The sequence below is a fragment of the Xiphophorus maculatus genome, chromosome 11 (genome assembly GCF_002775205.1).
Source record: "Xiphophorus maculatus strain JP 163 A chromosome 11, X_maculatus-5.0-male, whole genome shotgun sequence".
Lineage (NCBI taxonomy): Eukaryota > Metazoa > Chordata > Actinopteri > Cyprinodontiformes > Poeciliidae > Xiphophorus > Xiphophorus maculatus.
In genome coordinates this window covers 29,959,786-29,987,402 of record NC_036453.1, presented here as the reverse complement: position 1 = coordinate 29,987,402, position 27,617 = coordinate 29,959,786, and the positions used below count along the sequence as shown (strand labels likewise).

Below are 27,617 nucleotides of genomic sequence, written 5' to 3'. Positions count from 1 at the left end.
ATATTTACAGATTTCGCGTAAAAGTAGAAGCAATCCCGCTTGCCCTCCCGCCTCTCTTTCCAAAAATCCTCTTGTCTATTTAGGTGATTCCACCTCTGATCAGCCACTATTCTGAAGATGTTTTCTAGGAATTTGCAAACTCTGAAAAACCAGTAGAACAAGGTACACAGTTAATTGTTGTCCTTGTTGAGTCATACATGGAGAAAGACAGGTCATTCACAAACATTGAAATATCCTGTAGAATTCAATGCAAACGTAATATCCTCTTTCTCCACACCTTACTGTCTGTAAGGTTAGTAGATCTGCAAATGAGTCACTAACTTCAGATGCACATCAGTGAATTAGAATATCATCAAATATCTCATTTGTTTTACAGAATTTAATCAAAAGGTGGAAATTCCTTACACTATCTAAAGGTGTATCTAAAGTGTCTGCGTTCTGTTGATTTTGATGAATTTGGCTTAAAACTAACGAAAACCCGAAATACTGCATCTTAGAAAATTTTATTTATTAAATTGGATAAATTTTAAATTTTGATACAGAAATATTTCAAAAGGTTGCTTAACAAAAGGTCATTTCTAAATAAGTTCCTGGTTTACAGAGGTGTGTATCCAATCACATAAATTGAAAATTGAGTAGAAGGAAAAATGCAGTAGAAAATACACAAGCAATAGGGATAACAACAGTTTTGAGACGACTGTGACTCATTCAAAAGGTTGGGGGAGATTCACAAGGCATGGGCTGCAGCTGAAGCCAACACACACAAACGTATACAGGGAATGGCTGCAAAGGTCGCATTCCTTGTGTTAAGCCATTCCTAATCTAGAGACAGCATTAGAGGTGTTTTATGTAGGTCACGGAGAAAAAGGACCTCAATATATGTTGGATGTTTATTGAGGCAACACAACAGTAGAGCTACAGGCTGGTTGCCTCTGTTTCACACTGTATCGAGAATGGACGCACTCATATCAACATTTAAGCTGATATCGATATCTGATATTAATATTACTGCTATGGCTGATAACCGATATTCGCCTATATTATATAGGTTTCACTACACTTTCGACACTGAAAAAAAAACCAACCACAATGCTGATGTCCGTGTTGGATTCACTCCTCCCATTCCGCTAGGGGGCTCTGTAGTTGTTTTGCATTGGTAGTGGAGGGGAGGTGAAACAAGAGAAGAAACTTACGGCAGGCTAGTAATACACCGAGACTGCCGTTAGCTGAAGCAAACAAGCTGAAGCTACAATAAAATCATATTCTACTGGCGTTCATGAGTGTTGCCCAACGTGGTGAGTTATTAATGCTGTAAGCTGTGGGGAGATGAGTTTTTTCTTATCTGTTCTAAGTGTGAGCTTGCTGAATTTGCTAGTGCTAATTAGCCCAATGCTAGCTGTGTTTGCTGCGCTGTGATAGTTGAATGCCGATGTTTATTATACGACGAAGTGTTCTAAGAATAAACTGCCTTATAACTGGTTAGTCAAACCTAGCTAATAAATCTATGTTTACGTTTGTGTTGATTGAATTCTGCAATACTAAGTATTGATGTTTTGTTTTTTCTTACTTTATTTACAGTTTAACCGGACGGCACGTCCGTGTAAAAGCACTCGGCAATAAAATTAACAACAGCAACAACGACGGCTATGTTATGTTCATTGTAACAGTCCACTTCTCTGCTTCAGTTAAACTTCCCACAATCCTGCGCTGGATCACCATCACTGTCACATGACCAAACAAGCGCCACATGACCAGCCTTCTCCACTTCCCCTCCAGAAACAAACGGCTAGTCATGATGTTGGTCTCACGTTATTCTATTTTTTTATTTCTGAAAGTGATTTTTAGGTTGTTTTTTTTTTTAAATAGCTGTTAGCCATCATCATTTAAACTAACAGAGCTAAACAGTTTAAATACATTACTGTGTTTAATAAATCTATATTATAAATTCTTTAATTGAATTGCCAAAAATACATTTTCAATTATATTCTAAGCTATTGAGTTCCACCTGTAATGCCTTTTTCCTTCCTCATTAATCGATCCTTTGGTGAAGCTCATGCACAATCACCTTCAGCCACCTCGGTTGTCTGACCAGTGGTCCATACCCTCAGCCATTTCACAGTACCTCTGCTGTCCAATAGCTATTGTCAGCCCATCCACTTTGCCCCCGTTTCCCCGTCCATTCCAATTCCTCCTCCCTCAGCAGTCCTCTCTGGGGACAGATCGATTAAGGGGCGCCATGGTATTGAGGGGTTGTTTTCGGGGGAGGGAGCCGGTGATTGAAGACTTATTGATCTGGGATGGTTGTGGTAGAGATGTGAAGCCACAGAGTCGTTTTTCTTTTTTCATCTTTTTTCTTTTAAAGTCTCACTGTACTGTCCCTCTGATGCACAAAATTTTTCATGTAATAACGACTTACTTTCTCGTCTCCTCTCCTAGCCAAGACATGCTATCAAGTTGTTGTCTGTGTTGAACCAGATGCCTCAGAGGCACGGTCCCGACACCTTCTTCAACTTCCCTGGACGCAGTGCAGCGGTATGACACATACAAATTCTTTCTACCCCTACATAGCTAAAAAGTAGTTCTTCGAATTTATGTGTAACATCAACATGTTTGTAGTTGTTTTATTCCACCAAAATAGATAATGAATATCCAATAATAATGCTAATGGCATGGTGGAAATTAAAAATTCTACATAACCCTACTAAAATAGACTGTTACATAATGCAAATTTTTTTTCTCTCATTAATCCATTCTTTAGTTGACATGGCTGTTGCCTTCAACTCAATGTATTGATGAGGAATAAAATCCTTCTTCAGTTTTACCTTTTTAGCAGACAACTACAGTTAAATGCAGTTTTGACCCCTCAGTCAAAAATGCATATTCTTCTATGTATTTCTACCAAAATTAATTCATCAGATTCATTATCAATAATATCAGGTTTATACAAAAGAAAACTGATTCATTTAAAGATGTTATGATTTATACTAAAGGGAAAAACATTTTACATTTATTTGTTATGGTGTAGTTTTAATTTTTTTTTATATCTCATAGACACAGCCTTTTAACTACTGCCAGTAGTATTTTTTAGATCTATTCAGGGCCACATTGCATTTTTTATACATCGATGTAAACTCTGATGTGCATATTCTCCACCAGGCTATAGCATTGCCACCAATTGCAAAGTGGCCGTACCAAAACGGATTTACCATCAACACTTGGTTCAGACAAGATCCACTCAACAACATCAATGTGGACAAAGACAAACCATACCTCTACTGGTGAGTTTAGCACTGGAGCTAAAGGAAATCTTTTATTTACTTGGTAAAAAAATAAATCTTTCACAATGAATGGTTTTAAAACTCAAAATCTTACTTTTGCCTTTTTGTTAGGCTCATAGTATTACATCATTGCTTTTTCTAACATATTTACAAATGAGCTTGCTCGCAGTGAAAGACCAAAGGACATTAATGTGCTTGTTTTATATTTTCTGTGATTGTCCTTTTACAATCACAGATAATCGATTTTCTACAAGTCTCTTTATGTTCATAAGAAAAAAATCTGCTTTAAGTGTTGACTCTTTTTGCACTAACTGCCCTCTGTTGTTGAGGATTCAAGCATCAAATAATGAAAAAGCCTGCAGCTGAATGAAAAAGCTGGATCAGTTATTGTGTCCAATTTGAAAGAAGGTTTGCTGAGGGAAAGATGCTGCACAAAGCAGAAATTGTCTGATTTCTTCACATCATCAAAAGAAGGCGACAGATTTTAGTTTAGTTTATTCTTGCTCTTCAACAAAAGATGAGAGTATTGCAAAAAGAGATACTGGCTTCACTTGGAGCCAGAAAAAGACCAGAAAGGCTAAAAACTCTGTTGCAGTGGTTATTTTTACTTGTAGAGATCATTAAGTGCAACTTCTAATTTATTTTCTTCAATTTTCCTATCTCACTACGAATGTCATCTAGCAGTGCATGACTGAAGAAAGCCTGGGTTTGAACGTCCAACGTGTTTGATCTCATTTGTCATATAGCAACAAAATACAGCATGAACTAAATTGTTGAAAAAAGTCAAGTCAAACACAAAACAATATTTTTATATCTATGATATAATTTATGCCTTTACCTGAGAGATGCTTTTGCAGAGATTCACAAGTTGTCTAAGCAAGCAATTTCTAACTTGGTAACACTTTGGTGACTAATACTTAACCCAGCTCTTTATGACTCCCTAATAAACGCGAATACATTTGTTTAAAAAGAGTAATAACAGAATGCAAAAAACTTTTATTTCTGTCTGGCTTAGTTCAGAAATGACCTAGTTTAATGGCCACTATGCCAAGAACAATTATTATTGCGTCCAACACTAACAGACTTCTGTTACTGTTGAACTAGCTTCTTTCTTTGTGCATTTCGTTTCATTCTGCTGGAGTTTGGAGGACAATGATTAAATATAGAGAAATTCTCAGACAATTGGGGAAAATTTTAGACAATTGAAAAGCTTAAATTTAATTATATAGCACCAATTTACAACAAATGTGGTCTCGAGACATTTCACTGCAAAATAAAAACAGAAATACTCAAACATAAAGAAGTCAAAAAGTAAAAGATTCTTGCATGTTTTTCCTAAATTTATATGAAGCTCCTTTAACTTTTTCTTGGGCTAATAAAGTTGCTTGGGCTTGTATCACATGAATTTTGGGTCAGTCTGAATAAACCTGAATTGTGTCGTATTTCGTCTTATAGCAACATTTTAATTTGTTGCATGTCTTTTGTTTTCTGTGATAGACCAAAGCAAAATTGTGCATAATTGTGAAGCAAAAGAAAAATGTTTTTTATTTTGTTTTTACTGCAAACTTGTTGGTCTCTAAAATAAAATCACTGTAACATTGAAGTTTGTGGTTGCAATATGACAAAATGAGACAAAGTTGAAGGAGTATGGAAACATTTGCAAGGCACTGCATAGACCTTATGGTAATTTTGTTTCAGTAGATATAAAACTTATTTCAAACACATTCAGGTATTTCTGCAGTGGGATACATGTTTTATTTAGTTTATATAAATATATAATAAATATAAATATAATGCTATTTATGTGACGTATCGGCATGATCATGTCAGTTTATTGTACACCTTGAGACCTGGTGAAGTATCTATGATAACTATAGTATATCTGTAAAAAAAAAAAAAAAATTAACAAGTACCTGAATTAGGGATGGAGGAATAATCTATGGATGTGGAAATAATTTCCCTGCTGGGATGAATAAAGTAATTCTATTCTATTTTATTTGGATCCAAAAAATACAATACGAGAATCATGTCCGATTAGGATAAAACTGAGCCGCAATAGTTTGTTACTGTTGCGCAGCGTGATAACTTTGCAGAAATTAAAAAATTCATTGCAACTAACTAAAAGGAAAGTTTTAGAATAGAATAGAACAAAATAGCCCTATATCATTACTTACAAAGTGTACAATAATATTGGTGAGCCACTTACTCAATGATCTACAATGCTAATATATGTAGTAAGAAACAAACAATTCAGATGACCAGGGACATAACATAAACTTGTGATGGCGAATTTTTATGCTAATCCAGTATGTTCATTAGCTGATGAAACTTATAAATCTTTGCTTTGAACATTATCTATGTTTGCAGTAACTGCAATTAGCATCTTTGCTGAATTTTTCAAATCTGTTAGCATTAGCTAACAGATTTGTTAGCTGAATCTAGTTAATAGATTCAGCATTAGCTTTGACCCTCAGACACGCCATGTGAGCTAAAAGGTACGTATATTTCTTGATGTGTTAGACTTAAATAATTTTCACAATAAGAACATACAATCTAGGGTGAAATATGAGTAGAAGATTTTATATATGAAGCACAAACAGTTTGTGTTTCTGAAGCAGAATACTTGGATTTAAGGTCTCCAAATTGTGACACCTGAGTGAGATAACGGTATGTCATAAACAGTGAGGTAATAATTAAATAGATTATTGATTTGGAACAAAACTTTAAATGTCAACACTCCATGTTGAGTGTACGGTTTGTTGATTGCTTTCTCTGGTTTCTCTGGCTCTGCAGTTATGGACTCTGCTCGCCTCACTGTTGGTGTTGTAAGAGCAAGATGTTAGCCAATGTAAAGCTTCATTAGTTTTGACCTTTTATTTAATTGTGCTTCTTTTCGGGACATCTACCCTCCTCCTCTTGTATCTGTGATGCTAACTAGCAGCATCCTCATTCACCTAAACCCTCCCCAGAAAAGTCAAAGACCTGTTACCACCGAGAAACTAAAGAAAATGAACCAGGAGGTAATCTCCTGAAGGAAGGATACCATCGCAGAGACGAGCTCTAATCATGTAAAGTGTTAGGATGTAATCCTGTTTCCTTAGTAACCGTTTGTCAGGTTGTCATGGTAAGCATGGAGTGAGAGAGGGAGGACGTCCTCCTCTGTTCTGGCCCGGGTCTTATCATCCTCCCCCAGATGCAGCTGCTACTCAAGCAGCATGTTTGACAGCGGCCCATGCAGCTGCATGACGACCACGATAACGCACTTTAACGCGCTCCTAATGCATACCAGGGATTCGCTCAAGAGGGATTTATATCTGCTCTCCGGCTTTGCTGCGCGTGTGATCCTTCTGGGCCTATTTTAGGAGAGGAATGTGTCTTAGCTGTGAAACTGCGCTGTACGTGGATGTAACGAGAGTGGGAAGATAAATATTATGGGGGACAAATGAAGGGAAAAGGGATTAGTAATGTTAAGAAATTGTAATCTGCGACCCATGGTGCTTTTGCAAGAAAAAAAAAGTTTGGAAAATCAGCTGTCTGTCACTGGCTTAAAAAATAAGAAGTGTGGGTTTTGTTGGTCCTAAATATTTGTTTCCCCTCTTAAAAATGTTTGTTCTGACTTTTGCTTTGTTGCACTTTAATGTTTCATATCATATCAAACTAATTGGATAATGATAATCTGAAAGCCTTGGTTTAAATTTTTGGAAACTTGTTTTTCTGCTCATGCCAGAAAACATCTTCTTGCCACTTTTCAACCTGTCCTTGATTACGGCGGCAATATTTACTTAGACTCCTCACCCAGCTGTTTAGAACTGTTAGACACTGTCGTTTATAACCTCTCACACATCACTGCACTCTGTGCTTTTGTCAGCTGGACATCTTTATCTACAAGCAGACATATCCAGTGGAGCAATTTAATATATAAATCAATACCTGGACCGTGAACATCAGTCCTGTCAACTTTCATCCTGTAAACCGTGTTTACAACCTGCACTCGTATAGATGTTTCATCCATATGTTCTGAGCAGAGCAAAAAGCCTTGTTAGTTAGCTTGATGTTTGTCATCTTCTCTTTGGTAATATTGCATATTAGTCTTGTTTATGTGAACACCTTCCTCTTCAAGATATTGTGAAATTTTGAATAACTGGCAATGAGTATTTTACATCCCCGTGGAGACTTTTTGGACCACTACTGCTTGCTGAATTTGTTGTGATTCTGTCACAACAGTTTCTTCCAAAATCTTTTTAATCCTTTTAAAGACTGATAGCTATCAATGTCTTTGTTTCTGATTTGTTTTAAAATTTCTTTAGATTGGGGCACATGTTTTTTTTTTTCTTTTTTTTATTTTAGATCTTTTGGTCTACTTAATGTTGCCTAGCAGGTTCTACTCTGTGGGTGTAGCTCGTGAAATTAAATCAAACAATGTGGGGGAATGAGTTAATTCATGAATTTATTTATACAACTTTTTATTAAAATAATTGTTTTCCAAGTTAGTCATAGTTTAATCGGTTATATATTAATTAGATTATCTAAAGACAACAAGAAAAGCAAAAACAGAAGAAATTTTTTAGGAGGCAATACCTTTCCACAGTATTGCATATAATACATACATTCTAGAAACATTTGTTGTATTTTTTATTTGCAATGTGTTCAGTTTCTTGTTTTTTTATCTTCTTTCTCTTTTATGTTGAATTTAAAACAACAAAAAAACAAAAATTAATCACTGATTCTTCCACAGTTTTCGCACGAGTAAAGGAATCGGCTACTCTGCTCACTTTGTGGGAAACTGTCTCATCGTGACATCCCTGAAGTCCAAAGGAAAAGGCTTCCAGCACTGTGTAAAATACGATTTCCAGCCACGTAAGGTAAGGAAACCCGCACTCTGGAAATCCTGTGCCACTTGTTCGATTAGGCAGCGGCAGGAGTGCTCCTGCTCTCTCCTGCTCTCTCTCCCTCTTACATCTCTCTCTGCACTCGTTGCGAATGTTGATAAGCCTTGATAAGGTCTGTCAATTAAGGCCCCCTTTGCCACGCTGTCAGCAGTTTGCTGCTGTTCTAAACACAAACACCCACACAAAGTCCTTGCGTGTGCATGGAAACAAGCGCACATTCGGCTGATGAGATGGCCTTCTGTAGGATTTGCTGACCCAATGGATTCCCGGCGCAGCCTAACAAAGTTCCCAGTGGTTCCAGTTGATGAATTTGTATGTCACCCTCGTTTGTCTGGCTGGTGCATGGGTTAATGTTCATGTGTGTACTGGGGAGGGGATAATGTTTGGATGGACATTTGCTCCCTCATTAACCTGGCAGAATTTTAGCCCCACTGACTGAAAGAATTTAACAAATTGGAATCATTGTTAACAGTTCGCAGTCATAGACAGCTTCGGTATGAGGATTTCAGCAGTAAGAATCTTTACTGCTGAAAAGACAGAAACGAGCACACAGGACAAAAAGCAAACGCAAAGCAATGACTAATGGGGTTATTTCTGTGTTTTCCAGGTTAGACGAGCGTGGAAAAGAAAATAGTTTGGAAAATACTAGTATTTCCAGACTTTATTTAGTATCTTATGTTCTTTCTAATATATTACCCAAATCGGACTGAATAAATGCCTCCTAAATGATGACCAGATATCATTAAATGATATTTGCAAATCAAACTAACTGTTTCATGTGTTATTTTTTCAGTGGTACATGATCAGCATCGTCCATATCTATAATCGCTGGAGAAACTCAGAGATCCGCTGCTATGTCAACGGCCAGCTGGTCTCCTACGGTGACATGGCATGGCATGTCAATACTAATGATGTAAGTACACTATTAATATTGTTTAATGTCATAGAAGACACTTTTGCGTGACTAGATTTCTTTTAATAGCAGCCAAAGAAATAGTCTTACACAAATCATCTTTAACTTTCAAAGAAGTGCCTCTGATAAAGCTCTGAAATCGAGTATTGCTCTGGCTTTACTTCAAGCTTTCCCTCATGTTGTGATCTTGGCAAACATTTGAGGTGTGCCCTCTGTGCTTGCCAGCTGCAGGAGAGTTGCCCTTGGGCTCTTTTCCAGCACAACTCGCCCAAACTCCAACTTCCAACTTTTCCATTTAGCCGGGGACAGGTAGCCTGACCTCTCTGTGGCCTTTCATGCTTCCTTCCTCTAAGGTTTTCAACTTTTGCTGCTGTAACCATAGGGGTGGAGAACACACATTTCCTGGCCTTGAGGCAAAGTGTTTTAGTTTGTGCACATGGTTTGTTCAGGTCTCAGAATGCACTGATCCTATCAGTGTGTTTTCTCTTGAAGGCTGGAGATAAAACGTATGTCATCATTTTTAAACAGCGGAGCAGGACAGATCTCATTGTGATAAGGAGTATTAAAAGGATGTAACTGGTGAGAGGCGAGTGGACCAAAGAAGAACATATAGAAGAAGGTGATGGTGAAGTTGGTGGAGAAGAGATTAAAAACCAACAGCCATCACAAGTTCTCCTGTTTTCCTCCATCCATCGCAGATAGCTAAGGCCCTTTCAGTGAAAATGAAAAATGTACAAGATTTAAGAAAAAACCTGATACTGCACCGTGATGTTATTAAATACATTATGGTTAAATGGCTTCTCCTTTTTTTCCAGAGCTATGACAAGTGCTTTCTGGGTTCATCAGAGACGGCAGACGCGAACAGAGTCTTCTGTGGCCAGCTTGGAGCCATTTATGTTTTCAGTGAAGCTCTCAACCCAGCTCAGATCTTTGCCATTCATCAGCTTGGTCCAGGTTATAAGGTACATTAATACAACCAATCACACTGAATCAATTGTGAGGCACATATCCCAGAAGTTTTTTTAATTCTGATGTTGTTACTGACCCTCTAATACTGAATCTGCTGTTGGGGATCTTGAGTATTTATTTATTAATTCATAGGAATTTAGTTATTATTAAGAAATAGGCTATGGTGAGAATAGAAATTGCAATTTTGTGAACTTATGGTACCCTTTTAATTTAATTGTCTGGGTAATTGACCTATTTAGTATTATTATGTTGTAATTTTTCTTTGCGTAAAGCTGCATAAATACACATTAAAGCCTAAATATACACCTCTATAAACACAAGAACATATCTACTGTGTGAAGGTCTGCATCATTAAAAAGAGAAGAAGAATGAAGAAGAAAAAAAGGCAGAACGTTAGGCTCTTTGTGGTGTAAAAGCACCACAAAGCAATAAAGAGAAAAAAAATTTAATTGCTCATGAAGCTTTTTACTGCAATGTTTTCACAACATTGTGCAGTCACAATTCAGGATGTTATGGAAAAGCCTATTTTCACATTACTTCCACTTCAGGAAGGATGAACTTGATTTGCTAACATTTTGTATCATTTTAATGTTAACTTATTCGGATTAACTCACACTTCTCAAAAAATATGAGTGTAACAAAAAAATTATTTATAGAGTGGAATACGTTTGTGCACTGTCAATTTTTTTCTCCTTTTAAAAAATGTCTCGAATTACTCAGGAGTAGCACATCAGGTATGATTGGAACGTCATTGCTTACTACTGATGGCGAGTTGTCCTGCTTAAACCTAAGACATTTAGTTAGGGAACATTTTGGGTGATGAAAGAGCTGACTGAAGCCATCAGAAAGAAATTTGTAAAGCTTATCACTGTGAGTAATTTAAAGAGCTCTTAAAAAGAATTTAATCAGTCTTTGCAAGGTATAAAAATGGTTTACTATTTTCAAAACTACTGCTGGCTTCCAACTTTGACCATCTAAGAACTTTCATCTTGAAAGCTGGCAGCAAGATGCTAAAAGAACTCCCAAAACTCTTTTGTGTTATCTTGCAGCTGCTGATGTGAAAATGCTCAGATGCAGAATCAAAGGGAACCCCGCAGAATTACGAGTATATGTTCCTAACTTTCTTGTCACCTATGCAACGTGAATGAAAATTCTGTGGAACTCTGCTCCTTAATTAGGAAAAACTGAGATTATCTTTTGTTAAGTGCAATCAAATAATTTTTGATACACATTTTTTTATACGAGCGTAAACATGCACATTATAGGAAAAAAATATAGCATCAGAGCTTTTTACACTGTTTGATGCAGAGAACTGTGAGCTCTAAAAATCATATTCCAGGTCTTTTTGGCCTGGCTATCAGGGAAAGATGAGAGACCAGAGCATCTCGCCAGCTGTCTTCTCCTTGTTTTGGCAGACTTGCCTCAAGCTGCTTTCAGCCTTTACTTGAAGGTGTCCAGACCTGTCAAGATTTCAGCACCAGGAGACTGCATCCATATGAAGCTGTGGATGTGCAACAAGCTGCTGGAATTACAGCACATCCTCAGAACAAGTATACAAAAATCACAAGATATTTCTTTACTTATTATAGACTAATGGAGCAATAAATACATTGTAATAATCAGAATTATTGTCACCATTAGTAATGTAAACCGTAGAAACATATTTACTTAAGTTACAGGTTATTATTTTGCCCTCACTGAATATTTTTCACTGTTTGGTTGTTAGATGAACAGTGTTTTAATGAAAGGAGAATCCTGCTTCCTGCTTTATAGTAAATGAACATACAAATAACATGCATGTATGCACAACCCCATGTTGTAGTATATAGTCATATTACTATCCTAGCACAGCTAATATGTTAAGTAAAAGGTAACATGAAGGCTGCTAGCATTATGCTAATTGAAAATAAATGGAAGACCCAATTCATTGCTAATGCTTAGCATTGGTCTGAATATAGACATTACAAGCAAATACTAACTAACCATAGTGAAATAATCAGACATAAATTTTCCTGAGGGAAGAAATAGCTGTTTTTATTTTAAGTGCCAGTTTTTAACTTTGACACGCTAACTGTGCTCCTACGGCTAGACCATTAGGTCAAAGTTGTTTCACAATTAGCAGTTGTGAAACAACAGCAGTAGTTAAAACTGAATTTAACCAGACTTTGAACTCACTCTGGTGAGAGAATGTAAAGCAGGGGGTATCATTATGTCATGCTATTAAATAATTTATTATATAATGTAACATGTACCTGACAGAGACGTCTCTACATAGCCAACCTCTATTACAAGACCAGAAATGTGAAATTGCTTGAGACATGTGGGAAATATGATAGAACTGTTCTCAAGTACTGGTTGGCCGTATTTTTTCAGTACTCTTTCAGTAACTCCTTTGCCTTTTTGTCTCAGATTTTGCTTTAGCATTTGTGCTGTTTTTTGTTTTGTATTTTGTTTTAACAATGCCTTAATGTTTTTTTTTGTGCTCTGACTTCTGTATGTATTGGCTTTTGAATTCTTCTATGCATATTTTCAGGAACTTTTTACTAAAGTAAATTTTTATTAGGCATCTGACAGCAGTAAATATATCCCACCCACTTCACTTGAAAGGTGGCACAGATTTGGATGACATACAGATTATTCAATGAACTAGAGCCTTTGCCTCACATAGAAGCTGTCAGTTATACTAGAGTTGCACACTTTACCTTCTCTGTCTGATCTAACACATTATGGGTAAGGATATCTTATAGACTAGATTTCTCATATGCTCCTCCTAATGATTACATGCTCATCCTCTGTTTTTTTTTTACTCTATGAATACTGATTTTGCACTCAGTCACAGCCCAGAGCTTCCTGAGGCTGATCAGTTAGATGATTGCCTCTCCTCATGGTGCAGAATGGCCTTCTCAGATGCCCAGAAGAGACCATTAAATGGCTCGGCTGTTTCAAAGACACAGGGCCTCCGTGCTGGTACAGTAATGATGAGTGCGTGGGTTTTTTTCCAGCTGGTTCAAGAATGATAACAGTGAGACTCAGTTTGTGTCGCCTAGTTTCCTTTCTTAATGTAGGCCACTTATTGTTATCTTGGTTCCACACAAATTATGTATGTTTATGACAAGGTGCTCTTTACGTATTGCTTTGTTCATGTTCAGGAGAGCTGGATCTTCAAAGTGCAGCGCGTAACACTTGCAGCTGTACTGCATGTATCCTCTTGGCCTTGGCTGTTGTCAGTGTTACTGCTCAGTAATGAGCAGCCAGACAGTTTGCTCTGCTGAACAAGCCTTCAGCTCTGCGAGGAGGCCTGTGGTCTTCATATTTGTGGCGGCTTATGATGGCCGACACACTATGTTGAACTGAATGTCTGCGTGTGCAGTTTAAGGCCCCCACGCTCCACTAATGACACAAGAAAATGGAGCATAACATCTTGTTTTCCTGTGTGGGCTACAGCTGAAGGAAAGCTCCTGAGCTGTTCTATCTTTTTCTCTGAGTTTATGAAATCGTGTGTGTGTGGGTTTGTTTGGTTTGTGCTTCGCAACCCGTGTTGTTGAAAGCGCCGCTGGTTGCTGTCTTCAAGGCTCCAGATGTTCTCACTAACGCAGCGCCAACAATCTGGCCACTGCATGATTATTGAAGCCATCCAGTCTGTCTGTATACCTGTATTGTATTTATATGAGTTCAGATGTTTTGTGGCATTTAGACATTGAGTGACACTGACTTTTCAAACAGCAGAGCTGTAAACAAGGGAATATGTAGGCGGAGCTGGAATTTCTCAGCAACAGGTTGGGGAGGGTGCCGTATGTTAGATAGAAATGGTAAAACTGGGGATTAAGATCAAGTAAGAATAAATACTTAAAAATGCTTCCAGAAAAAAACAACATTTTATATATACCAACATTTATGGTGGCAGAGTTTGTGTATGTGGATCACATTCATAGCAGTTATGCAGCAAAATATATATTTGGTTACACAGATTAAAAACAATAGGTTTTCAATACAATGTATAAAAACTTTTCATTATCCTATGAAGATACTATTTGTTCAATCAAAATTCAGCAGATGTTATCAAGATTTTAATGAATTAATCTTGCATACAACCTAAACCAGGCAGGCAAGAACAGAACAATGTTTGTTTTTTTTTGTTCTTGAAGGCCTGGTTTGGAAATTATTGGCGCCTGTTCTTGATACATTATCCAAATCTAGACAGCTTTTTTCTTTTGTGGTGTTCATCAGCTTTTGCGTGATTGGTCAGAAATGTTAAGTGGGTGTGGTTCTGACACAGACAAATGCTGCAGTAGTCTATAGAGTTCTTGAAAAGTATGAAAGGTTCTAGCCAGAAAGAACTTTTTTCTTGTTCTTTCTACCTCAGTTAAAAGAAATATTGGTCTCATCTCTAGAAATCTGTATCTCTGCTATACACAATTAGTAAAATTCTTCTTGACATTTTTGATGTTTTCATGTTTTTTATCATGTTGCTGTTGTCATTGAAATGTTTGAAATTTGGCACAAAACGTATTTAGATGCATTTCAGTGAATCCTGACAAAGTTTCATGAAAAACATCTCCTGTCTTGTAAACCTGGTAGTTTTCTTTGAATAAGATGGTTTTATAATGACTGGTGGGCTACTCTTTTTTTTTGCCCCAGACAAGAATGTGCTGTTCATGGGAGACCTGACACAATATGAAATTATTGCAAATTTTGAGTCAACATGAAAGAAAATTTTGTGGCATCTGTTGTAAGTCTACATTTAAATTTATCTAAGCAGTTATTTGAAGAAAGTCTAATTGCTCTTGCAGTAATCTTTAATGGTTAAAGTCCAAGTGAACTTGTACATTTCAGTCATATGCTGAAAAGCTTATTTACAGCTTTTGGCCTATTTTCTGCAAATAGTGTGGCGCGGCAGGCTGAATTGAATGGATCAAACGTATGCGTGTGTTTGTGTGTGTTGATATCACTGCTGTACCATAGCTGCAGCTGTCAGGTGCAGAAAAAGGTGGCAGTTGTCACATTCGTTCCTCTGTGTGTTTGGGACTCGTATGTCTTTAATCTCCGCTCTGTAGAACTTCACATGTTTTAAAAAAAAAAATTACATTTCTTGCATGCTCCTCCTATCTTTTTAAATCCTCTGTGGCGTCCTTAAGCCTTTAAAGAGTCAGCAAAGCTCTTTTACACATTCACCTTTCTGTCTCTCTAATTCAGCATGGTATCATAAATACAGGCCTATTTTACAGGGCCACAACTGCACAAATTTCATAAGTGCTGCACAGAAAACGGGCTTACTCTGCAAAATATGTACATCTTAATAAGTGTATTAATTTTACATTCAGGCTATTCAGTATTTTTTTTCTGTGTGTACATAGGGCCCACTAACCTTTGAATTAAGCCGAAGAGCACTTTATTTGTTTTTGTGATGGATTACCACTGCATCTTACCATGGCTTTGCTGGTAATCTTTAATGGTTAATTTTTTTAACACACCTTTTCAATATGAAGGTTGAAGCATCCTGTTTGTGAGTGCGTTAATGGTAACCTAGGCTTCTGCAACTATCTCTAATTGCTGTTGCAGATGCTGCTAAGGGGGTGCAAATGTGTTTTAAAAGTCAGCTTGGATGAGGATAAGAATGTTACATTTACTGCTGCATGCAGTCTGCTCAGGGCTCAAATCTCACACTAGACCTCAGATGAAAGGTTCAGAACAACATGGGCCTGGAGATCTCAGCAGCCTGGGGCTTTCCTGTGCAGTCAGGCTGAGGAAGGCACCAGGAGACTCAGCTGCTGGAAGAGGGAGAACATCCTCTCGCCTGGAGCTGATACAAAGGGTTGCATGCAACTCGTGAGCCTTTTTATCTACAGGGCTTCATATGTGTAAAGACACCAGCACTGCCACAGCATACATGAACTCACAGGCCTCTGCAAACAGAAATTGATAGAAATGTGCAAACACATAAACCGCTACCTGTAAAGTAATTCCACCTATCTGTGCATAAATGGCAATATACGTATATGCATGTCTAAGCCCTATAACCTCTGTTATAGAAGCTTAGAATCTTGGCCAAAGTTAGCATAAACATAATTTAACATATTGGGACTGGATTACAAATGTGTTGATCTTTTTGTGGGTTGTCATCTTGACTGACTACAAAGAGATAAATCTGGATCCCTGAGTGCTTCTTTCCCACACACGCGCTCTCCTGCTCTGCCTCTTATTCTGTGCTAATTGAATTAGTGCCCGGGTTAGCACTGTGTTCATTAAGATAATGCTGTGTTGTTTACACGAGGCTCCGGCTGCAATTAAGCAGACTCCATTTTGGGTGTTGAACTTGTACACGCTGAAACGCACCCGCACTTATCTCGTCTCCTGACAACTCATTTGTCTCCCTGATTTCAAGTTTTTCTTTTTTTTTTTTTCCAAGCTTTTCTTATTATATCTGTCTCCACAGAGCACTTTCAAGTTCAAGTCAGAGAGCGACATCCACCTGGCTGAGCACCACAAGCAGGTGTTGTATGACGGCAAGCTGGCCAGCTCCATCTCCTTCACCTACAACGCCAAGGCGACGGATGCCCAGCTCTGCCTGGAGTCATCACCCAGGGAAAACCCCTCCATCTTTGTCCACTCACCGCACGCACTCATGCTGCAGGTCAGTTTGAGCTATATCCTGTAGGAAGGAAGCCTACACCTTCAGAAAGTGTAAAAAAAGCATGAATGAAGCAAAATAAACCAGCATGTCAGTTTGATTATCAGGCCCCTGTGACACAGGCTGACTCACAGCCACTTCAGGAGCATTTGTTCAAAAGCTGTAGTGTTTATTTTGGTTTTATAACAGAAGTTAAGTGGTTTTCTATAAAAAGTATATATTAAATATTATGGATTGAAAAATACACACTGCACTACATGGAAAGCAATTGAAACATATCCTGAAGCAAATTGTAGTGTCAGTATGCTTTATTGTTTTGGGTTATCAGATTTAATATGGTTCGATTTTTTTCTAAATAAAATGTGGATCTAGGATATATTCTTAGAGTTAAAAAATTATTTTCTTTCTACAAATTAGCCTGCAGTATATTGGAAAGATGTCACACAGGGTCTGTGTAAGAGACCACAACCAGCAAAAATAAATGGGGTCATCTCTTGCTAAGTCAGATTATTATAATTTTTTTAAGAAAAAAGATGTGATCATACAACAGGTAATTGTACCAACATGTTTCTTCTGACTAGGAGTTATATGGACATTTTGGAATGGTCAGTCCTGCATCCCAACAAAACCTGATAGAGAATGTATGGAAGAAGCTAAATATTATTATAATGGAACCCAAAGATGTTAAACACCTGCAAGTGTTACATTTCCAAAAGAGCTTCAGATAAGAAGTTCTTTCATTTTGAAGAATTAAAGTTTCTTTAAATGACAGTATTAACCCCTGTCCTTGACTGTATGGTGCTGTGATTTTTAAATTTTTTTTATTTGCATTTATTCTTTGTTGTTGCTTCAAATCAACAAACAAAATTTAACATCAGACATGGCCTGAACAGCTGTAAATTAAAAGTAATTTTCAACTTGTGATTTAATTTGGTTATGGAAAATCAGTGAGCATGTTTCCAGGTGAGAGGAAGTTCTTTTATTTTGAAGAACCAGAACTGTTGCTGTAACAGTACATGTCTGCAGCAAGTTAGGCTTGTTTTGTTCACCTTTACATCCCTGTGGCTTACGCTTGTGAAGCTAACTACTCTTTTGTCCTACAGGATGTGAAGGCCATTGTTACCCACTCCATCCACAGTGCCATCCACTCTATAGGAGGCATCCAGGTCCTGTTTCCACTCTTCGCTCAGCTGGATTACAAACAGCTCAATGACAGCAGTGTGGACACCACAGTCTGGTGAGTCATTAACAAAAAAAAAGTGCAAATTGAACCTTATGTTCATATGAAATCTGATATTAGGCAGATGCGCTGGAGGCAAGTGGGGAATATTAGTTTGAAAGGGCAATAGGAGAGACACTTTTTCCTCAGAGGACAATGATTTCTTTTCCAAACTATCTGTCCTCCTCTGACTTTAAGATCTTCCTGATAGCACTGCATCATGTGGTTTTTAATACTGTTACTTTATCAGGCACCATCTCAACATCATGTCAGCTGCAGACCGATTATTTATTTAATTTCATCAGGAGGATGGAGATAAGGGAGAAAATACAGCTGCGTATTAAAAATAAGTTATGAAGGAGCTATGATGGGAACATGGATCATGTTTTCTCCACTTGATGCAGTAGAAAACGCATTTAAACTCTTCCATGTGTTGTATGTTGCAGCGCGACTCTGCTGGCGTTCCTGGTGGAGCTGTTGAAAAGCTCAGTGGCCATGCAGGAGCAAATGCTGGGAGGCAAGGGCTTTCTTGTGATTGGGTACCTGCTGGAGAAGGTCAGTGCGACGGCCTCCTTTGGTTTCAAGTTGTGTTTGTTTGTTGTTCTGTTAATAAGAAGAGAAGCCTTGGTTTTGACTGCGACCCCCTCTTTATTCATCAAAATTCTTGAAGCATCCACAAATAGCTCTTCATTATTAGCCAAAGCTATTTATCCTGAATAAAAATAAACTCATGCCTATTTTGTTTTTTCCACTTGTAGATGAAAGTAATATTGTGAAATAAAAAAAAATACCTGAACCTTTGCAATGATATAACAGTGATTCTTTTCCATAATAGTCTGCCTCTAAAACATTATCAGGAATGGTAATTGCGTATGGAAAGTATTCATACCCTTGATCTTTTGGATACTTTGACACATTAGAAAAATGTGGATTCCTTCTTTTACACAACTGCAAATTTCAGATTTGTTCTTTTATTTATTTATTTATTTATTTATTTATTTATTATTTTTATTTATTTATTTACAAATAATCCAAAAATTGTAAAATGACCCAGTCAAAGTCCAAACCTAAAAGCATCTTAAAATCTGTAGCAAAACTTGAAAATGTGATGCACCCCATTCAGTCTGACTAAGCTGGAGCTGTTTGCAAAGAGGACTGGGGAGTTTTTTCAGTCTTAGATGTTTGAAGCTGGTAGAGACACACCCCAAAGATGGACATCTACGACTCAAGCAAAAAGCAGTTATACAAAGTATTGATTCATAGGGAATCTAATAACTATTTCAGAGAGGCAAATCCAGTTTGAGATTGTAATTTGGCTAAATGTGAAAGATCCAATGGACTGGGCTTTTGCAAGGCACTGTTTATACAGTTTATACAAATGCATAGTGTTGCATTTGTTGATTGTGAAAATAGACTTTGTTTGCTTACTTACATCTTTGCTTAATTAAGCTTCAGCTTCATACTTGCCCTTCTTCCTGCAGTCGTCTCGGATTCACATCACCAGGGCAGTCCTTGAGCAGTTCCTGTCTTTCGCAAAGTATCTGGACGGTTTACCTCATGGGGCGCCACTCCTCAAACAGCTCTGTGACCATGTCCTCTTCAACGCTGCCATCTGGATACATACACCTGCCAAGGTCTGTTTGTCTTTGTATGCATCTCCTCAAGTACTTACTTCAAAAATGAAACAGAGATTACTAAACTGATGACAGAGAGACAGAAATTAACACAACAGCAAATTAGTTTTTAATTCTCTTCTCTGTGATGTTTTGACTGAGATTGTGCTTGAAACAAACAAAGAGGAAACGCTGAACTGATATCTCAGCAGCCATTACCCTTTACAGTAATTTAATAAATGAGCTCGGAGGACGTGCAGGGAGGGGCCGGCTCTCCGTCCTGTTAAAGGACAGAACATGCAAGCGAGGGAAACAAATAGGAAATGTGACATTTGAAAAGACCCCAGGAGAAGAGAGGGGATGTGCAGCTCCTCTTTTCTTATTCTCTTTCTGAAATAGATGTGAGAAACCATGACATTCCCACAGGGCTCTCTGGCTCATGCCTCCGCAGTTCGCAAAACTTCTCCCTGACCCTAAGAGGTGATCTTGCAGTTGAGCTGCACTCCGGGGCAAGTTGGATCAAAACGGAAGAGACAAAATACAATTAGTTAATGTTGTTTGGGAGAAACACAGAATCCAACGCTGGGTTTCATTTATTGATTTTAGTTGTCAACACAAAGCGGATCAAAGTGAATTATCTTGTTGGGTTTTTTTCTCCCCTCATTCAAGTGCCAGTAAAGAAATTATGGGAACGAAATTAATGATAATAAGGCCGGCATCAGAAATGTAAAAAGCAAGAGCAAATACACACACAAAATGTAATTGTCAAATCTTACCTCTGTTCTACCTCCCACTGAGCTTTAATATTTTCCTCCTCTCAAGGTGTAATTGCTACCCTGATTAATGCCAAGATTAACCTTGGTAGTACTTAAGGCTTGATGAAACACAGAAAGAAGTTTTTCATCATGTCTCTAAAAAGCCCGATTACTGCTAAACAGTGTCCTGCTGAAGAAAACCAATTATTTTTGTTGCAGCAATGCACAAAAGAAAATCAGAAATTTATTTTTGCTGTGCAAAATATCTGCAGATCAAACAGCTGAGTGTATGTAATGTAATATAAAGTATTGAATTGAAGACCTTTTTAAGGCAGCTGAGTCCACTCCCCAGCCTAGATGATCTCTGATGTGATGTGGTCAGGCCGTGGCCCAGCGTTAATTTCATCCGCTTAAATAGAGCTACCTTGTTAAGGCCGGCCCTCAGCATGGTGGCTGCTGTAATGAGCTCAGAGGTTTGTGAGCCGTCTCAATTCAGCCAATGTGCATCGAGGATTGGCTGAAGGAATATTAGGAGAGGGCGAAAGGGAACAGAAGGAAGAGATGAAGGAGCAAATATGTAATAAGAGAGAGGCTCCCTCTTAAATGTCAGGAATTGAAAGTAGCTCCTCGGACAGAAGTGGAATTTCAAACCCTGAAATATTAAAGCATAAAGAAAGCGGTAGTTGTTTTTCACATTCCCCTGTGTTTGTCTTTGCACAGTTAAATTGCATTTTTCTTTAACTGTAATAAACATTCTGCTCATTTATTCATCCAGCAGCTTCTGTTGCTCCCAGTGTATTGATGTGTGCTACATGAATGGACTGTTTGCTCCTACACAGGTCCAGCTGTCCCTCTACACATACCTGTCGTCAGAGTTCATCGGCACCGCCACCATTTACACCACCATTCGCCGCGTCGGCACCGTCCTGCAGCTGATGCACACTCTGAAGTACTACTACTGGGCTATAAACCCTCTGGAGTGTAGCGGAATCACCCCCAAAGGACTCGGTATGTTCACAACTTAAACCCAACACTAAGTTAAGTGGAACAGGACGTGACCCTTCTGTACTATTGCCTTATTCTCAAGCCGTCTTCAGTCGGGCAATTTGGCTCAGTGCCCTGGGCAACAAGGCCTAGGGGGCGCCACAATCCCTTCAGAGAAAAAAAAAGTGATCTGTCAGTTGCATGTTGAAATATTTTTTTCTGAAGCCCTTCATCTCTCATTTCAATATTTTAAATGATTATTCACTGAACATAGATTCTTTTAAAACATCTATAGAGTAATCAAGTGGCGATTTATCAAATCTTTATTCTATTTGCTTACATTTATCTTGCTTTAGCTTCACCTTCAGATATAAATCTATGTCCATATCTGTATCTAAATGGATATCTAGTTTACATATACTGAATATCTCTAAATATCACATCTATTGGCATTTAGTTTTGATAAAACAAAAATAATATACAATGAATCCAGTTAGAGCTTTGTTGGAGAAGTGGGTGTTTATTTCATCAAAGAGTGCAAAGAAGGGGAGGCTTATTCAGTGTATCATCCATCCATGCCACAACCACCACTGTAACTTAAAAATTTTATTTTTATAACATTTCTACTACTATTAAAAACTTCAAAACACCTTATTTACAAAGTTCAAAAGCAGGATGAACACTATGGATGAATGATTTTGGACAGATTCTGAAACATGTTCACCTAGTCAGACTTTTTCTCCTGAGGAATACAATTCAGCAGCAGCTCAACCTTTTAGTCAGAGTATGACTCTGTTGATCATCAAGCCATGATTCATGCTACTATAAATTCATAGGTCAAAATACGCAATTATAATGACCCTCCTCAGAACTTGATCTGGTACAAGTTTTTATATCCCTCTTTGATGTTATTTATTTTATTCTTGAATCAATTATTAACAGAATTCCATACGAACGTATGCATGACAAGATGGTTGCCTCCTCCCTGGACTACAACAACTTATATAGGAATGGTAGAAATGATTCAGTGTTTCTGAGAATGACAAATTTTTTTTCAGGAGCAGATGATTCATTTATTATTTTTTTATTTTTTTTACATGAAGGGAATTGTCTTCAAAAGACTAAATGTTCCTCTGAAGCTTTTGTAAAAATATTTTATACTTGGTGAATTGTTAACGTATCCTTTCATGCTTTCTGTGAGAACAGGGTAGCTGTTCTTTGTACTCGTTTAAAAAAGAAATGTGAAAAAGACAGTTTTAGCTTCTTTCGTTGCTATGAACTGGTGCATCAAAAAGGTCAGAGCAAGCCCTCACTTTAATCAACCTCTTTCTCGCCCCGGACCTGCGGCTGACTGTGAGTGCGCATCTGGGGTCACCATGGCAACAGACAAATTTGACGGGAAGATCCAAGGGAGCGTTTGGAATTTCTAATCAAGTGACTGTCTGGCTCCCTTTTCTGTTTGGCGATATTGCCGTTTGACTGCTGGGATTTAGCCCCATAAAGGAGCGCTGATAACAGCGCAGCAGCAATTAGCCTCAGACACATACTCACTGCCATTCAAAGGCAAAAGCTGCTAGTTATGGTTTGACAGACCACATGCGCGTACACTTGACTGTACTGTAAGAGGGTGATATGCACTAATTTACATAGTAATAGGAAGATGTTTTGATCTCACCGCAGGCTTTCTGGATAAAAATGGATTCATCTGAGTGTCAGTCTGAGGGAATGAGGTTGATTCCAAGTTGCACATTAACATTTGTTGTATTACAGTTTTTTTTTTTGTCTGTTTCCTCTGGCTTTACTTCTTTCATGAAACGCAAAATTAATTTGCACCTTTTCCATTTATTTTGCAAATAATTCAATTCCCTCCTACGGGTATAAACAGAACGAGTGCAATGTAATAGAAAGGGAACTTTATGCCTTTTGTACAGGCATTTGCTTTGAATCTCGCAAATAGGTTAGAATTCAGTCAATATGATAATTAAATTTCTTGCCATTCAGCGCTAGAAGAAAGTGGCCACAGCAAATTAGCATAAATTTGGGTTTTTGTGAATAGCTTTTTTGTATTATTGTTTTATTCCTCAAACGGGTAGTTCACCCTATAATGTAGATATATGTACGACATTTTTAAATATCCTCATTAGAGTTGCACGATATAATTATCATGACTAGGATAATTTTGTTTTATTTTATTTTATTTTACCTTTATTTTACCAGAATAAAAAAAACCCATTGAGATTAAAAACATCTTTTTCAAGGGGGTTCTGGCCAAGAAGCCGCAACGAACACAACAAATAATTCAGAGGCCATGTATTTAAACTCTGCTTTGGAGGAGCTTTGTATTTTATGGCTATCAGTGGCGAGCTTTACCCTGGGCAATATGACTTTCTGCCTGAAATGCCACTTCTTGGCTGCGGTAACATAAGCACAAAATACAGTTGTTTCTCAATTGTGCCTATATTAGTTTTCTTTTGTATTTTTGCAGGCATAACAAATCCTGAATGTATATCCACCATGCACCAGTACAACTAGCAACAAGTAGTCCAACAGCATTATGTTACTCTAATTATTGGTATAGAGTTCTTAAATTAGAAACTCTTTTCACTCTGTATAATAATAAAAAAAAGGCTGCTCACTTGCTACTGAACATCCTAACATCCACGTGAAATAAAGTGTCTAAAGTGTCTAAGGTGATGATGAACTTTCATGTTTTTTTTAGAAATAGCTGAAAGAAATTTCCCAATTTGTCGCAGTTTCTACAATTGTTCTGCTTAGACCTTCCCTGGGTTCACCTCATGAAATCAAAACAGATTCTTAAGCCTTCAACAAAAAAATTCAATTAAGATTTTTGTAAAAATATAATTTTTTGTAAAATCCAATAAATTCATACTTGTTTTCCAATTTCTTATTTGGAAAAGACATTAAAGTTGTATTCTGTACAATTATGTCAGGCCCCTTATTTTAACAAATGCTTAAGATAATTAATTAAAGCCCCATTTTACATATTCATCTAATTTATGTTTAGATTTAAGGATCTGGCCTCAACTGTAAATGCAAATGTTGACTTTGGTGCTTGCAAAATCCTAAAAGTGTTAGCAGAGACCATGTTTACCACTGTATTACGTCAGCTTGTTTGAGAAAACTCTTAGCAGTTGGAAACTCGAGAGACTAACTTTTGTGGCTTTGAAAGTGAAAAGATTTCCACTTCATTCTTGATGTCAGTCTAGCACTTACTCAAAGAGACAAGTAAGAGTTTTTTCCAATAATGCTTTCTCACTACTATCACTGATGCCACTTAGAACTGCCCTTACATGACACATTTGCAGATATTGAGGTGTTGCTGTCCAGGTCCAACAGAACTCCAGACGTTTGTTTATCAAACTGCAGAGCACTTTACACTGTCTAATCTTCTAAACGATATGAGACCCAACAGAAATAGGAGCAGTTTAACTTTTTACAAATGTGAATGCAAACTTTTATCTGAAAAGATTTTTCAGTAGTTTCCACCACAGAATCATCTGTCTTAAATGCGAAGCTGCCTGAGGGCTGGAGATCACTTCCATTCAGTATTAACTTTCAACCTCGTCCTGCGTGGAGCTTTTTCTGCAAACATTCTGAATCCTTTAATGATTCTCTAAGTGCCTTCGATGAGGAAATCTGTTTGGCCAGACAGTCTCTCACAAAACGTCAACCCAGTCTTTATTCAGATTGACTCTTTCTCTCTTTGCTGCTCTTTTTATTGTCCATTCATGTCATATGGAGCTAATTAATTATGGGATGTTACACTAGGTACTCCTCTCCAACACATTGAATCAACAAATTTAGATATTTAAAAATGAATGTATAGATGGAAAGTTTCAAAGCCTCACAAGTTAGTTTTCTGTTTGTTCATACAAACACTAACTAATGCTAATATACTGTATGCAGTGCTTTGCACAATTATATACGCCCAGAGCTTTTTTTTATTTTTTGTCAATCACAAACTTTACTATATTTTATTGGAAATATTAAGGTAATGGTCCATTACAAGTTAACACTCAACTGTGAAGTGCAAGGGAAATAATGTATGGTTTCTAGTGCAGCTATAGTTTTCATAAATTCAGTTGACCTTTTTAAGGTGAACCATTGGCAGCAACACAATGCTTTAGGAAAACATCTTTTCATCAGGAAAAGATAAGCTGGTAAGAGCTGTAAATGCAAAGCAATCTTAGAAGAACACTCTTTAAAGGATGTGAAAAAGTTTGAGGCTGTGATGAAGGTTCAACTTTCAGCAGGATAATGCTAAATTTACACTCATAGCTACAATCGTGCAGTTCAGAACAAAGCATATTCAAGTTCAGACTTAAACCCATGTTCTCAGGTGCTTTCTGTGGAACCCGACAGAACTTGAATTTTTTTTGCTGAAAGTAATTGGTAAAAATGTCATGCTTATTATAGTGGACTTTTTGCACTAGCGGCTTGAGTTGGGTCTATGCGATTATTTGGATTTTCCACTAGTTCCGGTTATGTGGCACCACCCCCTTTTCATTACTTTGCAGGGCTCAACAGGTGCTGAAAATGCAACATCAGAAGACTGTGTTCACTGATTATCCAGGGGGTAAAGTCACAGGTTGCATCACATGAGCGACTTTCTTACAATAGTCTGATTTGCCGTTTGACTCCTACAAAAAACCCCTGACTGAACAGACTGTTCAACATGACTTCCCTGTCCCCATTGCTGCATTGTGTTTGTTTCAGATATCTCATCATGCTACTTTTCGGATTCTGGGATTTGTTACTCAGTTGTAATAGAAAATCATCCAAACTGTGTAGAGTTGAGTCGAGAGGCACTACTAGGTGCTAGTCGTAAATGATGTGCAAAGTTAGTAGATCGTACCACAAAAGACTTAAAGCTAGAATTGAACCAAAAGATGGGACTGCAAAGTATAGACTCAGTGAGCTGAATACAAAATCCAAAATTTTGGGTTTTGATTTTTTACAATAATTAGAAATAGTGTTGTTTTTCTTCCTTGCATTACTAAATTATAGAATTTTTGTGTTTTTCATAAAAAACCCCCGAGTAAAATACATTCTACTGTGTTTACCATACATTTTGACAAATGTATGAAAAAGTACAAGGCTGCGTGTATGATGTGAATCTCTCCTCCTTTCTTGCAAAATTGTGCTAATACCTTCTCAGGTTAATACTCAGAACATGTAATATTTGTGAAGAAAATACACCTCTTTGACCCTCCAGAGCCTCATGTCGGGTCAGAAAGAAAAAAGAAAAAATCTAATTTTGTGTGACAATTATGCCACAAAACTGTTAAGTCAGATTAGGAGTTATGAATGCGGGGAAATTAATTTCCAGAAATATAATACAGTTATTAAACATTCCCCTGAGAAGCAATTTAGAAGCAATTTAAGCCTTTTTTATGTCCTCTCTGTATGCAAGACCCTAAAACTGAGGCATATACTCGCTTTCACATACGGCCACATAAACTATGATGGATGGTCCACTGTCACCATTTCCAGCACCATGGAACAGCTTGACAGGTGAAGATGATGGATAACAAAGGAGCGCTTCAGTGTCATGTTTTTTAGCTTTGTGAAGAACATGTGAACCGGCTCAAACGACTACACACACTCATATGATTCAAGGGCACTAAAGCATGGCGAAGAATCACACAGATATTCTTCTTCATCCTTTTCTCTGCTAGTTTTTTTTTTTCCACCAGCACAGGGTCAATTGTGAGTCTTAGTTTTGCAGGAGGATATGATACAATTTATTCAGGAACAAACTACTGTTTTTAATGGTATTTCTGTTCTTTGATGGTGTACAAAAGTAAGAAAATGACAAGCACTTCAAACATCTCGCAAATGCACACAAGTTAGACATCATAAATAATTACAGATTTCTATTAAATGAAAAAAGCCTCTGAGAATGATGATGGGAAGGCAGCTTTTGAAGGTTTCATCGTTGATTTTTTTATTTGCTAATATAATTTGTTCAGGATTATGTACAGTGATGGGAAATTTGAAGCTTAATTGTGCAAAAGTGAGACCATTAAAAGATCAAAAGAGCAAAATCAGCTGAATATGATCTGAGGTATTGTTGCACCATGTGTTGATGGAAGACTGAAATGCATAGCACCAGATACATAAAATGGAAGTTCATTATTTTAGAGAAATAAAGTCAAGAAAATATGACAGGGACATTTTTTAACAGCTACTATCAGCTTTTAGTAGCTAAAGCACTATTAGCATTGTTAGCATTTCAAACTCTGACATCTGTCAGTGTATTTACTTCCTTGGAAATATTTCTATCTTGTGACAAACTCTTTAAAAAGATTGCGAACATTTTCAGTCATAGCAGCTTTACAGTAATCC

General features: G+C 37.4%; 1 protein-coding gene across 11 annotated transcripts in view; it reads left to right on the top strand.

The window, feature by feature from the left end:
- LOC102217953 (neurobeachin-like) overlaps window positions 1-27,617 on the top strand; it is a 105,127-nt gene that overhangs the window by 39,353 nt on the left and 38,157 nt on the right. For all 11 annotated transcript variants that reach the window (XM_023342253.1, XM_023342249.1, XM_023342248.1 and 8 more), the window contains exons 4-13: window positions 2,437-2,532; window positions 3,157-3,278; window positions 8,014-8,140; window positions 8,961-9,080; window positions 9,896-10,042; window positions 16,483-16,680; window positions 17,781-17,914; window positions 18,343-18,451; window positions 19,378-19,530; window positions 21,104-21,272. In XM_023342253.1, the coding sequence (XP_023198021.1) occupies window positions 2,437-2,532; window positions 3,157-3,278; window positions 8,014-8,140; window positions 8,961-9,080; window positions 9,896-10,042; window positions 16,483-16,680; window positions 17,781-17,914; window positions 18,343-18,451; window positions 19,378-19,530; window positions 21,104-21,272 (1,375 nt within the window). The remainder of the gene's footprint in view (window positions 1-2,436; window positions 2,533-3,156; window positions 3,279-8,013; window positions 8,141-8,960; window positions 9,081-9,895; window positions 10,043-16,482; window positions 16,681-17,780; window positions 17,915-18,342; window positions 18,452-19,377; window positions 19,531-21,103; window positions 21,273-27,617) is intronic.